Raw genomic sequence first — 15,236 nt, 5'->3', positions numbered from 1 at the left:
GTCCAAAATGCACAACTTCATTTTTATGCTGTTGATACTGTTATTTACTGTTGTGCCTCATCTCTTACAAAAGCTTTCCAGAACATGCAAACTGCTTTTTATACTGTTCAACATACCTTGTGTCAATTGAAGCTTATCCTCAATACTGACAAAACTAAACTAATAGTGTTTTCTAATGCAAGAAATAGACCTCTGAAACATTTCACCTATTACTACCTGTCAGGGCAAGGAGGTTGAGATTGTAACCTCATATAATTATCTTGGAATTTTAATTGATGATGGCCTCTCTTTTAAATTGCATATTCAACAATTTACAAAAAAAGGCCCGTTTTTCTTTTGAAGCCAGAAGGAGGCTAGTATCAGCAACATTTATGCCTTTACTAGACGATGGGGATATTTTATATATGAATGCTTCCGCTCAGTGTTTGAGATCAATTGACACTCTTTACAAAGCCATTTGGGGTTTACTACCTTGTTATTTGGGCATTTTTATTGTTCAGAAATGTGGTGGGTACTCTCTTCGTTCGCTGGACTTTATCCTGTTAACTGTTCCAAATGTCCAAACTGAATTTGCTAAAAGGGCTTTTATGTACTCTGCGCCATAGTCTTGGAACACCTTACAAAATACTTTAACTGGAAGAACTTGTCCCGATTGGTGTTTTTAAATCACTGACGAAGGATTGAAGCTGATTCCCTGACCTATCAATGTTTTTAATTTGATGTTTTTTATTTTGTTATACTCTTGTGAATGCAATGGTTCTTGGCCAGGGCGCTCTTGAAAAAGAGATTTTAATCTCAATGAGCCCTTCCTGGTTAAATAAAGGTTACGTAAAATGTTTTTTTTAAATGTGTAATACCTTGGCTGGAGGCTGTGTTACTGAGAACACAGATTGCAACTTTGCTGATGTGTCCAGTTAGTGTATTTTATGTATTTGCAAAGGATAGCTGACTAACCTGGTAAAATAAAACTCTTTGGACAAGGATTATTAAACCTTTCTAAACCATAACATCAAGATTGTAGTTCACGTTCAACCAACCAGCATGGTCTGAGCAAGATGCAAAAAGAAGAATGTAAAGCTAATGTCATGCAACTTTTACCATGAGGCTGAGAAAACATTGTTGTTGAAGCAATTTCCAGCAACTGTACACAAACTGCATTCAGAAAGTATCCAAACCACTCGACTTCTCCCACATTTTGTTAGAATTATTCTAAAATGTATATTTTTTTAAAGTGTCAATCTACACAATGACAATGCAAAAACATGTTTAGAAATGTAAAATGTGTTTAAAAGAACTGAAATATCACATTTACATACAGTAAGTATTTAGACACTTTACTCCCGCACTTTTGGCAGCAATTACAGCGTCGAGTCTTCTTGGGTATGAAGCTACAAGCTTGGCACACCGGTGTAAGTGGGGTTTCTCCAATTCCTCTCTGCAGAGGATCAAGCTCTGTCAGGTTGGATGGGGAGCGTCGCTGCACAGCTATTTTCATGTCTCTCCAGAGATGTGCGATTGGTTTCAAGTCCGGGTTCTGGCTGGGCCACTCAAGGACATTCTGAGACTGCTTTGCCGGGGCTGTGGGCTTAGGGTCGTTGTCCTGTTGGAAGGTGAACCGTTAACCCAATCTGAGGTCCTGAGCGCTGGAACAGGTTTTCATCAAGGATCTCTGTACTTTGCTCACTTTCTTTCCCTCAATCCAGACTAGTTTCCTAGTCCCTGCTGCTGAAAAAACATGCCCAAAGCATGCTGCTGCTGCATTCAGGACAAATTCAAACTTGGTTGCATCAGACCAGAGAATTTTGTTTCTCATGGTCTGAGAGCAGGTTGTCTTGTGCCTTTTACTGAGGAGTGGAGGAGTGGCCACTCCTCAATAAAGGCCTGATTGGTGGAGTGCTGCAGAGATGGTTGTCCTTCTGCAAGGTTCTCCCAGCTCCACGGAGGAACTCTAGAGCTCTGTCAGAGTGACAATATATCACCTCACTGACCAAGGCCCTTCTCCCCCAATTTCTCAATTTGGCTGGGCAGCCAGTTCTAGTAAGACTCTTGGTGGTTCCAAACTGCCATTTAAGAAAAATTAAGGCCACTGTGTTCTTGGAGACGTTCACTACTGCCGAAATGTTTCGGTACCTTTCCCCCAGAGCTCTGTCTCAGCGCTCTACAGATAATTCCTTCAACCTCATGGCTTGGTTTTTGCTCTGACATGCACTGTCAACTGTGGGACCTTATATAGACAGGCATGTGCTTTTCCAAATAATGTCCAATCAATTGAATTTATCACAAGTGGACTCCAATCAAGCTGTAGCAACATCTCAAGGATGATCAATGGAAACAGGATGCACCTGAGCTCAATTGCGAGTCACATAAGCAAAGGGTCTGAAGACATGTAAATAAGCTAATTCTGTTTTTTATTTATTTGAAAGAAATGTGCTGTTGTATAGCTAATATCATGCTATTTTACACATTTTACAATGAGGCTGAGATAATTTTGCATTTTTATAACAAATTTCCTGCTATTCTTCACATTTGCCATGAGGCTGAGAGAACATTTAGCAGTTTTACAGCAAATTCCCTGTAATTCAGTTTTTTTGTTGCCATGGCTTATGATCTGTTCATATGATATCTGGGGAGGGGGACAACCTTGCGGGGCGTGTTGTGCACCAGTGATTGAGAACCCAAGGGATGACTAAATGCCCCCTTGGGTTCTCGAGACTCAATCATTTATCTAATGTTGGGGTTATAGAAGGACAGGCTCATTGTAACGGCTGGAATGAAATCAATGGAACGTTCCAAGCATATGGAAATCATGTTTGACTTCGTTCCATTTCCCATGATTTTGCAAACCTGTGCTCAAGACCCCAAGGGATGAACTTTTTGGTTTTTGCCCTAGCACTACACAGCTGATTCAAATAATAAAATAATCATCAGGCTGAGATCATTTTTATCAGCTGTATATTGTTAGGGGAAAAAAACTAAACACGCACCGCTTGGGGTCCCGAGTATCGACTTTGATAAATGCTGAATGCAATTCCATTCGTCCTTCAATATCGCCTCCAACCAGCCTTAAATACCATTTTTTGCATCCAGTCAAACAACTTCGGCAGGTCCTTGGAATTAACTGTGGAGAGTAATTGTAGGATTTTATTTCTTTGCGTCTAAAAAGTTACTCAACAAATATTTTGCTCCATACAATTGCTCATGACTGAGGTAAATAGTTGCTCAAGCTTACATTTTCGTAACGCATGTGTCAAATTCAAATTTGAAGAGGTACGAGAATTTGCTAACTATTATTATTATTGGTGAAATTGAGTGGGTTTCGTATGTTATTTAGTTCATTTAACTTATTGTAGAAAATACTGTTTTTTGTGGGGGGTTTTTACAAAGGAAATGAACGCGTGTTGAATAAAACGATAGTTTACGCCACGTGGGGATTTTTTTCTTTTTAACATTTGCACTACTTTCAAATCCAGGGGTCACAGAGGTAAACATGAACCCGGAAGTAGATAGGAACGGGGGTATTTTAGATTGTAGATGACGCTCATTTTTATTAGTGTATTTTCGGGTTAGTTATCTCAAGCCAGTTAGTAAACCTGATGCAACGATCTTTATGTTTATAATTCTAATGTAGTAGTCAACTACTGTTTTGTAACTGTTTAAATGCTATATATCGAATGAAATTATAATGCTGTCGGGATCCACATGCTCGGCCAATCCCTGCCTCATCACCGCAGTTGTTGATGCGACCGTTAGCTTGTTAACTAGCAATTTAGCTAGCTTTACAAGCGGTGTCAATGCTATCGCTCAATAAATGTCTACTTGCAAGTGTTGTATTTTGGTAGTTAATTGTGTGACTTAAGATCCTGCCATACTGTCTTCTGTTTACTAATGTTAGCTAGGTAACGGAGTTGGCTTGTCACATTGTTTATGTTCTCTGCTTAGTTTAGGAAGTCAACCACGGACGTTTGATCACAAGAGGCAGCGAAAGAAAGGTGTGGCGACAAGGGGGTTCCCCCTCCAGTATTGAGGCCGTATTTCTCAACTGAATTTGTAAGGCCCTTTCCCCGAAAACATTATTATCCAGTGGTTGTAGTAGTTGGCAGTATGACAGAACAAGCTTGTTATTCCAAATACTTATTCCAGGTTCCACAAGAACTGCCAATATGGTGTTAGCCGATTTGGGAAGAAAAATAACCTCGGCGTAGCGATCACTGAGCAATGCCACCATCATCAATGAGGAGGTATATCATATCAGAAATCTTGTTTTTGGTTAAACTTTTGGCAACAAAAAAAAAAGTACGTTTTTTAAAGACAGGTTTTACCCACGCCAGACTATGTATTTCCCATAGATTGTGTTATTTTTCTCTAGGTATTAAATGCAATGCTGAAAGAAGTATGTGCTGCCCTCCTAGAAGCTGATGTCAACATCAAATTGGTGAAGCAGCTCAGAGAAAATGTCAAGTGAGTAACAATATTCAGGCACACACTGTTATGTAGTAGATAAAGCTGAATTCTGTGTTTTTAAAAACGTAGATTCAAAATGTTTCCAGCTAATGTACTTTTTCTGACCACAGGTCAGCCATTGACCTGGAGGAGATGGCCTCTGGGCTGAACAAGAGGCGAATGATCCAGCATTCTGTGTTCAAGGAGCTGGTCAAGGTCTGTCTCATTCTGACAATTATTAATTCAATGTTTGTCATTTAGTGTTGTGTGAAACTTAGAATAACTCTGTACATTATTGGTTCAATGATGGTCCAGTGTGAAGTAACTGAATAAGTTAAGGTTTGATAGAAAACTTGGTTAGATGTCTGACTACCGGCTGTTGGTGGGACTTCATGTATATTTGCATAGTGGTGATTTTCAAGTCATGTGGTCTATTGCTATTCTGAGGTGTTTTGAATGAGTCAACTATAACATAAGTAATCGGTTTGGTTTATTTACTGTACAGTCAAACCTGTCATTCCCCCCCCCCAGCTTAATTCATCAAAGGACCCAAATAGCTGTATTTTAACATTTTGATCACTTAGCTATACATCCTTAGTTAGGGAAGGCCTACTCTTGGCTATAGATGCTATCAGTTTATGTTTCATATGGGTCACAGATCAGATGGCTTGTTTACACTTTTATTTTTAAGAAGCTTATGTGGTTGGGTGAGACGCACCCCTACATTCTCACTTCACATCTTTGACAAATATGCAATGCTTATGTTTTAGTCACATCTGATTGGATGGGAGTGTTTGTTTATTTTGTCTAAGATTTTGCTCTTGTTGTCTCAGCTGGTGGATCCAGGTGTCAAGGCTTGGACACCCACAAAGGGAAAGAACAATGTCCTCATGTTTGTGGGTCTTCAGGGCAGTGGGAAAACCACAACATGTTCCAAGGTGAGCCATTCCTGGATATCAGCCTAAAGATACGGAAATTCAGTTGGCCATTTGTCCAAAATGTATTATACCTTTGATCATTTCACTAATGTATTGAATACTGTTTCCACAGCTGGCGTACTACTACCAAAGAAAAGGGTGGAAAACCTGTTTGATATGCGCTGACACTTTTAGAGCTGGTGAAGTTTCATTATCTTAATCTATCTGTTTGATAGTCCATCTGGATAGAAATGAGCAATAGCAACTAAGTCTACAGCCATTTTTTGTGTGTGCGCAGGTGCTTTTGATCAGTTGAAGCAAAATGCAACAAAAGCCAGAATTCCATTTTATGGAAGGTATGACATGCTTTGCATTTGGTTGCTTCTCAGCTGTGTGATCCATCTCAAGTCATTTTTTTGTTGTTAGACTTTCATGCTAATGCTTGCATATACAGTACACTAACTTTGTTATATCCAGTTACACAGAGATGGACCCTGTTGTCATAGCTGCGGAAGGTGTGGAAAAGTTTAAGAACGAGAGCTTTGAAATAATTATTGTTGATACCAGTGGTCGACACAAGCAAGAAGATTCCCTTTTTGAGGAGATGTTACAGGTTTCCAATGCAGTGGTAGGTAACAATCTGATAACTATCCAGAGCCCTTCAATATCATCAATACAGTAAACTAATGCTAAACTTAATCTCTTAGGACATTTAGATTTCTCTGCCACCCTAAGCTTTTGTATTGCCATTATAAAATGTAATGCTCCAAAGAAAATGTACTAAGGCATGGTTTCACCCCAAGCATGCATCTCTCTCCTCCAGCAACCCGACAACATTGTGTACGTGATGGATGCCTCCATTGGTCAAGCTTGTGAAGCACAGGCTAAAGCCTTCAAAGACAAAGTAGAAGTTTCCTCAGTTATAGTGACAAAGCTAGATGGCCACGCCAAAGGTGGTGGTGCTCTCAGTGCGTACGTAAATAGTGATCTTTGCTCAAACAATTTATCCACGTTATGGTGAACTGAGCTTCCTTTACTACTGCAGAATGCATAAACTCAATGCTAAGCCGGACATTTCGTGCTCATATTTCCTTTCAGAGTGGCTGCTACTAAGAGTCCCATCATTTTCATTGGTACTGGTGAACACATTGATGACTTGGAGCCATTTAAGACCCAACCCTTCATCAGCAAGCTACTGGGTAAGCTGTGAACCCTTTTGAATAAAGTGTAATCATAAGAGGTCACATGGCATGTCGTTTTTTTTTTTAACCTGTTTTGTACAACCTGTTGTGTATTTCTGTCCTCAGGCATGGGAGACATTGAAGGTTTGATTGACAAAGTCAACGAACTCAAGCTGGATGACAACGAGGAGTTGATTGACAAGTTGAAACATGGTGAGAATGAGATCCATTATTGTAATACAGGCCCCATATAATAACCGACATAGGGTATGCTTATGCTCTGCAGTCCATAACAGTTATACCTTGTCATGTGGTATAGTTGTTGGGTCACATTGTTTATAAGCATCTTCTAATCACAATTTGTGCCACAGGTCAGTTCACTCTTAGAGACATGTACGAGCAGTTTCAGAACATCATGAAGATGGGACCGTTTGGCCAGATCATGGTAAATAAATGGCAACCTGAATCCCTATTTAAATAATGATCCGTGCTAAACTGTAAAGCTTATTTCTTATAGGGCTTCATGCTATAGATAAAACCAGACTGTTAATGTTTCAGCGCGAAGGCCTTTCGAAACGGTCAACTGTATCCCTTGTTTTTCATTTGCCCTGATTATGGTAAATAATGGCTACTTAAATGTTTTGGTGCCTTCAGAAAGTATTGATACACCCTTGACTTATTCCACATTTTGCATTATAGCCTGATTTCAAAATGGTCAACAGATTATTTTTTTTTAACCATCTACAAACGATACCCCATAATGGCAGTGAACTTTGTTGTTTTTTTTGCACTGAAATGTATTGAAGTCTAAGACCTTTCCACAACTGGATTGAGTAACATTTTCTCTATTCTTCAAGCTCTGTCAAATTGGTTGTTCCTCATTGCTAGACAACCATTTTCAGGTCTTGCCATAGCTTTTCAAGTAGATTTAAGTCAAAGCTGTAACTTGGCCACTGAGGAACATTCACGGTTTTCTTGGTAAGCACCTTCAGTGTAGATTTGGCCTTTGTGTTGTAGGTTATTGTCCTGCTTTATGGTGAATTAATCTCCCAGTGTCTGGTGGAAAGCAGACTGAACCGGGTTATTCTCTAGGATTTTGCATGTGCTTAGCTCATCCCGTTTAATTTTTTTATCCTGAGAATATTCCCAGTCGTAGCATAACCATTACATTATGTAGCCACCACTGCTTGAAAATATGGAGAGCAGTACTCTGCTGTATTGGATTTGCCTCAAACGTAACACTTTACCTTTTTGTCAGGAATGCAATTGCTTAGTCACATTTTTTGCAGTTTTACTTTTGTGCCTTGTTGCAAACAGGATGCATGTTTTGGAATATTTTTGTTCTGTACATGCTGCTTTTCATTCTGTCAATTAGGTTGGTGTTGAGTAACTACAATGTTGATCCGTCCTCAGTTTTCTCCTATCACAGCCAATAAACTTCGTAACTGTTTAAAAGTCACCATTAGCCTCATGGTGAAATCCCTGAGCGGTTTCCTTCCTCTCTGGCAATTGAGTTAGAAGGACGCCTGAATCTTTGTAGTGACTGGGTGTATTGATGCACCATCCAAAGTGTGTAATAACTTCACCATGCTCAAAGAGATATTCAATGTTTTCTTTTTTTTCTTTTTTTTTACCCATCTACCAATAGGTGCCCTTTGCGAGCCATTGGAAAACCTCCCTGGTCTTTGCTTGAATCTGTTTGAAATGCACTGCTTGACTGATGGACCTCACAGATAATTGTATGTGTAGGGTACAGATATTCAGTAGTCATGTTAAACACGATTGCTCACACTGAACCCATGCAACTTATTATGTGACTTAAGCAAATCTTTACTCGTGAAATTATTTTGTCTTGCCATAACAAAGGGGTTGAATACTTATTGACTCAATAAATTTCAAATTTTTCTTGTATTAATTTGTATAAAAAATAATTCCACTTGACATTATGGGATAGTGTGCATAGGCCAGTGAATAATCTCAATTTAAAGATCAGGCTGTAACAACAAAGTGTGTGTGAATACTTTCTGAAGGCACTGTATATTATTCTAATCACATAAGATGCTAATCTTACTTCTGTTATTGTCACAAGGGTATGATCCCAGGTTTCGGAACGGACTTCATGAGCAAAGGTAACGAGCAGGAGTCCATGGCCAGGTTGAAGAAACTCATGACAATTATGGACAGCATGAATGACCAAGGTAAATACACTGAGTGTACAAAACATTAGGAACCTGCTCTTTCCAGGCTGACCTGGTGTATCCAGGTGACAGTTATGATCCCTTATAGTAAATCCACTTCAATCAGTTTAGATGAAGGGGAGGCTTTTTTATTAAGAACAAATTGAGACAATTGTAACATGGATTGTGTATGTGTGCCATTCAGAGGGTGAATAGACAGGACAAAATATTTAAAGTGTCACTGACATCGTTTTTAACTACTTTGCAAATATGAAACAATCCTCATATCTGTCAAATGTGAATTTACCAGTTTATACTTCAAAATTATCTTCAGAGGTTTTAAGATTAGGTTATATTTCACTACATTACTTACAATAAGGTATTGTTGACAGATGAATGCATGATTCATATAATTCACCAATACATTTCTTGGTATTGCATCAGGTTGTAAATCACAGTTGGCCTGGTACATTGTTTGCTACTGCCACCCATTTGGGATGCACCATTTCAGTTTCAATGACAAAATATTTTGAACAAGAACTGATGACTAAGGCTGGGAATGTCATTACAATCAAATTAGAAAGGTCAATGATCACAAGTCATAACGTGGCTAATAGGCTAGCACACACAAGTGACTCTAAATTAGATGAGTCATTTAGTTTATTAAGTTACAGCCTGATGCGGTCACTTTGGTGAATTCCACTTCAATTGCGCTGCTTTCGTGTGTCCCATTTGCAGTGGTGGGAAAGTGTAAAGACTCATGCCACAGTCTCAGTTAGGCTGCTGAAATATTGTGGTCTGGCTTTGTTTTTTTAAAGTTTGACAATGAATAACCGAAAAACACAATGCAAAAAAAGACCTATTACAGCAACAATTTCATTTATGTTACAGCCTTATTCTAAAATGGATAACTTATTTCCCTTATCAATCCACACACTATACCCCATAATGACAAAGTAAAAACAGGTTTTTAGAAATGTTTGTAAATGTTTTACAAATAAACATACTTTATTTACACAAGTATTCAGACCCTTTGCTATGAGACTCTAAATTGAGCTCGGGTGCATCATGTTTCCATTGATCATCCTTGAGATGTTTCTACAACTTGATTGGAGTCCACCTGTGGTAAATTGATTGGACATGATTTGGAAAGGCACACCTGTCTATATAAGGTCCCACAGTTGACAGTGCATGTCACTACAAAAATCAAGCCATGAGGTCGACAGAATTGTCAGAGCTCCGAGGCCAGATTGTCTTCAGGCGCAGCTCTAGGGAAGGCTACCAAAAAAAATGTCTACAAGAGCACAGTGGCCTCTGTCATCCTTAAATGGAAGTTTGGAACCATCAAGACTCTTCCTACAGCTGGCGAGAAGGGCCTTGGTCAGGAAGGTGACCAAGAACCTGATGGTCACTGACAGAGCTCCGGAGTTCCTTTTGTAGAGATAGGAGAACCTTCCAGAAGGACAACCATCTCTGCAGCACTCCACCAATAAGGCCTTTTATGGTAGTCGCCAGACGGAAGCCACTCCTCAGTAAAAGGCACATGACAGCCCGCTTGGAGTTTGCCAAAAGGCACCTAAATGACTCTCAAATCAAAGTTTATTTAGCGCGTGTGCTGAATACTACTTACAGTGAAATGCTTACTTACAGGCCATACCAACAGTGTAAATTTTTAAATGAAAAATGGGTATTAGGGGAACAATGCATAAGGTAATAAAACAATGGTGACATGAGTGGCGAGGCTATATACCGGCACCGGTTAGTCGGGCTTATTGAAGTAGCATGTACATGAATGTATAGTTATAGTGACTATGCATATGTGATAAACAGAGTAGCAGCAGCGTAAAAGAGGGGTTGGGGGGGGGGGGGACACAATGCAAATAGTCCGGGTAGCATTTGATTACCTGTTCAGGTGTTTTATGGCTTGGGAAGCCTGAAGCCTTTTGGACCGTACCCAAGAACACTGGTGGTCTGCTTTAAACAACATGTTGGTGTTAGACTCATCAGGGGCATGTTAAAAATGTCAGTGACGACACCTGCCAGTTGGTGAGCACACATCCTGGTACTCCGTCTAGCCCCGCAGCCTTGTGAATGTTGACCTGTTTAAAGGTCTTACTCACGTCGGCTACGGAGAGCGTGATCAGTCGTCCGGAACAGCTGACGCTGTCATGCATGCCTCAGTGTTGCTTGCCTTGAAGCGAGCATAGAGTGATTCAGCTTGTCTGGTATGCTTGTCACTGGGCAGCTCGCGGCTGGGCTTCCCTTTGTAGTCTGTAATGGTTTGCAAGCCCTGCCACATAAGACGAGCATCGACGCCGGTGTAGTGTAATTCGATCTTAGCCATGTATTGGCACTTTGCCTGTTTGATGGTTCGTCGGAGGGCATAGCAGGGCTTCTTATAAGCTTCTTGCACCTTGAAAGCGGCAGCTCTATAATCCATGGCTTCTGGTTTGTATGTATGTATGTACAGTCACTGTGGGGACGACGTCCTTGTTGCACTTATTGATGATGCCAATGGCTGATGTGGTGTACTCCTCAATGCCATCGGAGGAATCCCGGAACATATTCCGGTCTGTGATAGCAAAACAGTCCTGTAGCTTAGCATCTGCGTCATCTGACAACTTTTTATTTTTTATTGACTGCGTCACTCGTGCTTCCTGCTTTAGTTTTCGCTTTTAAACAGAAATCGGCAGGATAGAATTGTGGTTGGCTTTACCAAATGGAGGGCGAGTGAGCGCTTTGTATGCTTCTCTGTGTGGAGTACAGGTGTTCTAGTTTTAATTTTTTTTTATTAGTTCCTCTGGTTGCACATTTTAACAGATTAGGTCAAACGGATTCAAGTTTCCCTGCATTAGTCTCTGGCCACGAGGAGCGCCGCCTCTGGGTGAACAGGTTCCTGTTTATTTCCTTTGTGCCAGCATCTGTCTGTGGTGGTAAATAAACAGCTGTGAACTCTCTAGGCAATAGTGTGGTCTACAGTTTAAGATATTCTAATTCATGTGAGTGAAATCTTGAGACTTCCTTAGATTTCATGCACTAGCCATTGACAAATATACACAGACGCCCCCCCCGACCTTACCAGAGAGTGCTGTTCTATCGAGCCAGTGCAGTGTTTATCCCGCTAGCTGAATATCCATGTTATCACTCAGCCACGATTCCATGAAACATAAGATGTTAGTTTTTGATGTCCCTTTGGACGAGATACGATCACATATATCCTACCAATGATTGTATGTTGGAGTATTGTTGGTAGTAACAGCACCTTTCCCACTCGCCTTCTGCGGATGCTTATGAGGCTCTGTGTCCTCTGTTCCTGCGTTGCTTTCTCTTGCCAATAACGGGGATGTTGGCCTTGTCGGGTGTTTGCAGTATATCCTGTGTGTCCTGCTTGTTGAAGAAAATATCTTAGTCTAATCCAAGGTGAGTGATCGCTGTCCTGATATCCAGAAGCTCTTTTTCTCTTTTTTTGCCGTAAGATATGGTGGCAGAAACGTTATGTACAAAATAAATGACAAATAACGCAAAAAACACACTTGCACAATTGGCTAGACGCCTGTAAAACTGCTGCCATTTCTTCCGGCGCCAAGGTTCTCCGGTCTGATTTAAACTAAGCGTCACGTTTGGAGGGATCATGGTACCATCCCTACGGTGATGGTGGTGGCAGCATCATGCTGTGGATTTTTTTTTTTTTTTTTCAGCAGCAGGGACTGGAAGACTTGTCAGGGGTGAAGTACAGAGTGATCCTTGACAAAAACCAGCTCAGAACCTCAAACTGGGGCGGTGGTTCAACTTCTAATAGGACGTTGACCCTCAGCACACAGACAAAACACAGGAGTTTCTTCGGGACAAGTCCTTGAATGGCCCAGCCGGAGCCCGGGCTCGAACCCAATCGAACATCTCTGGAGAGACCTGAAAATGGATATGCAGGAAATGTCAGGAAATGCTACAAAAAATGGTCAATCTTCTGATATATGAACAGATTTGAATAAGATCTAATGTTGCTGAAATGGCGTTAGTTCCATTTGAATTTCCTTTTGAACGGGCCATGGCTGTAAGTGCCAGGCACACGGGTTTTTCAAGAACTGCAACGCTGCTGGGTTTTTCACGCTAAACCGTTTCTCATGTGTATCAAGAATGGTCCACCACCCAAAAGACATCCTGCCAACTTGATGCAACTTTGGGAATGATTGGAATCAACATGGGCCAGCATCCCTGTGGAACGCTTTTGACACCTTGAGTCCATACCCCGATGAATTCGGGCTGTTCTGAGGACAAATGAGGGTGCAACTCAGTCGTGTATTTAACCCTCTCGTCAATAACAGTAAATTACAAACAAAAATGTTACACAAGATGTGTAATTGTTTTCCTAACCATGGATTCTTTGCAGAACTTGACAACAAAGACGGTGCAAAGCTTTTCACCAAGCAGCCGAACCGAATTGCCCGAGTTGCGCGGGGTTCTGGGGTTGCCACCAGGGACGTCCAGGAGCTGCTCACCCAGTACACAAAGTTCGCCCAGATGGTGAAGAAGATGGGTGGCATCAAGGGCTTGTTCAAAGGTATGCACTTCTTGGATGCATATTAACATTACTAGCTGTCAAATCCTTGCTTCCTCCATTTCCCCCCCTGCCCCTCTCAAAGCACATTGGAAGAGGTCTGAGGGAAGGGCCTTGGCTCTTAACTGCACTTTGTGAGAAGAGGAAACGAGAACAGACGAAGCAAGGATTTCATGGCTAGTCATGTTTTCAGACACAGCCCTGAAACTGAAGCACTGGTCCACTAACACAATTTTGCTTTCTTCAAGTAGTAGGCGATGTCTCAATTTTTAAAAACATGTTTACAGGTGGTGACATGTCCAAGAATGTCAACCCCTCTCAGATGGCTAAGTTAAACCAACAGATGGCAAAGATGATGGACCCAAGGGTTCTCCACCATATGGGTAGGCATGACTTTCACTTCCATTTTTGTCATGTCACTTTTCCCAAACTATTCCTTTTGTTACTTTGTACTTAGATTAGTTCAATGATTTGAATATGGTCAGTCCAAATGTAATGACATGGATGTTATATAATGCATAGACTGCATGGTATCCCTGATCTACAAATCACCTTGCACCCCAAATAATCATTTGATTAAGATTAGCTGTTCTCATCCTCGCCGCCTTGCTGTCGAGTTTAACTGATTCCCCCCCCATTGAGACTTGCGGATTTTTTTTCTCTCATCTTCAGGTGGGATGGCTGGTCTCCAGTCCATGATGAGACAGTTCCAACAGGGTGCAGCTGGCAACATGAAAGGGATGATGGGATTCAACAACATGTGAACCACTGAGCCTTAACACAGCAAAATAAAAAGGTTGTCATTTGGATTCAGCAAGAAGGTGTGGTGACGCTTTAGCAAGAAGGAGAGCAGTGTTATTTTTGCCTCAGTAATATAATTCATGAACACGTTTGTGTATAAAATGAAGCAGAAAGCATTTTTACAGGTCAGGATAAAAAAACAAGTTCTCTGATTTTTACAGTAATTGTAAATGATGCCCACAAGATACAGAAATTGTGGGGTCATATCCATTAGGAACCAAATGGAAGAAATTGGCATGAAACCGGAAGGCACCACCTGGACTTGTCCAATAAGATACGCATTTATTTTGTTGCAATATTTTTTTATGTTTTGTGCCATAAACACAACCCTTATTTGGAGAGCTGGTGAATGGGTATGCTGATATTAGTTTGTGAAAATTATTTTTCAAAATGTTATAATAAAATTTGTCTTGCAATGTTTTTAAAAGCCAGTCTCCTTTTCTCTCATATTTGCTCAATGACTGTCAATTATTGCCCTATCAATTAAACTCTTTGCATGACTATTGAAAAATGTGTACTTGTTGGGTCACTGCATTTCAAGGATATTGAGCAGAAAGGCTCAATTTTACATTCGACATTACTGATTGATATGTTTATCCCAGCAAGTGCTTTACTTGGGCAGGAGCTCACTGGAACTAAGTACCAGGCACCTTTTTAAAGTAAAATACTTTAAAGTGCTACTTTAAATAGTCTTTTTTTGGGGGGGGGGGGGGATCTTTACTATTTATATTTTTGACAACTTTTACTTCACTACATTCCTAAAGAAGTGTGTACTTTTTACTCTACATTTTCCCTGACACCCGAGAGTACTTACATTTTGAATGCTTAGCAGGACCAAAATGGTCCAATTCTCACTCTTATCAAGAGAACATCACAGGTCATTTTACTGGGTAACTTTTACTTGAGTTATTTCCTATCAAGGGATCTTTCCTTTTACTCAAGTATGACAGGTGGGTACTTTTTCCACCACTGATATTAGCTCAGATTTTGCAGAGTTGTTGCATCTACATTATCCCTAACCCCTTTTCAGTCCAAGTCGAGCACTTAACATACTGACTTTATTCAAAAAGAAACATTGAACCAAGAGGCTCACTATTATCGGTCCAACAAGCAGGACAACTGTTTCATATAGACAATTCTCTGGAAAGAAGCCAGACACGTCCAA

At 40.5% G+C, this 15,236-nt stretch overlaps 1 protein-coding gene across 2 annotated transcripts; it reads left to right on the top strand.

The window, feature by feature from the left end:
• Positions 1–3,486: 3,486 nt before the first annotated feature.
• LOC135507978 (signal recognition particle subunit SRP54) lies at positions 3,487–14,491 on the top strand. Of its 2 annotated transcripts, none has more exons than XM_064927829.1 (17): positions 3,487–3,562; positions 3,940–4,047; positions 4,141–4,238; positions 4,367–4,458; positions 4,572–4,656; positions 5,274–5,378; positions 5,491–5,557; positions 5,656–5,713; positions 5,835–5,985; positions 6,181–6,329; positions 6,456–6,556; positions 6,665–6,751; positions 6,910–6,983; positions 8,628–8,736; positions 13,103–13,273; positions 13,558–13,653; positions 13,943–14,491. In XM_064927829.1, the coding sequence occupies exons 4-17, from the start codon at positions 4,379–4,381 to the stop codon at positions 14,032–14,034; spliced, it is 1,425 nt and encodes a 474-aa protein (XP_064783901.1). In that variant the 5' UTR covers positions 3,487–3,562; positions 3,940–4,047; positions 4,141–4,238; positions 4,367–4,378; the 3' UTR covers positions 14,035–14,491. The 2 variants fall into 2 exon arrangements, with proteins under 2 accessions (XP_064783901.1, XP_064783902.1); XM_064927830.1 differs by having other exon boundaries at positions 3,528–3,580.
• The last annotated feature ends 745 nt before the right edge of the window (positions 14,492–15,236 follow it).

The sequence above is a fragment of the Oncorhynchus masou genome, chromosome 21, assembly GCF_036934945.1.
Source record: "Oncorhynchus masou masou isolate Uvic2021 chromosome 21, UVic_Omas_1.1, whole genome shotgun sequence".
In the NCBI taxonomy this organism is placed as follows: Eukaryota; Metazoa; Chordata; class Actinopteri; order Salmoniformes; family Salmonidae; genus Oncorhynchus; species Oncorhynchus masou.
This window is presented reverse-complemented; position numbering and strand designations above follow the sequence as displayed.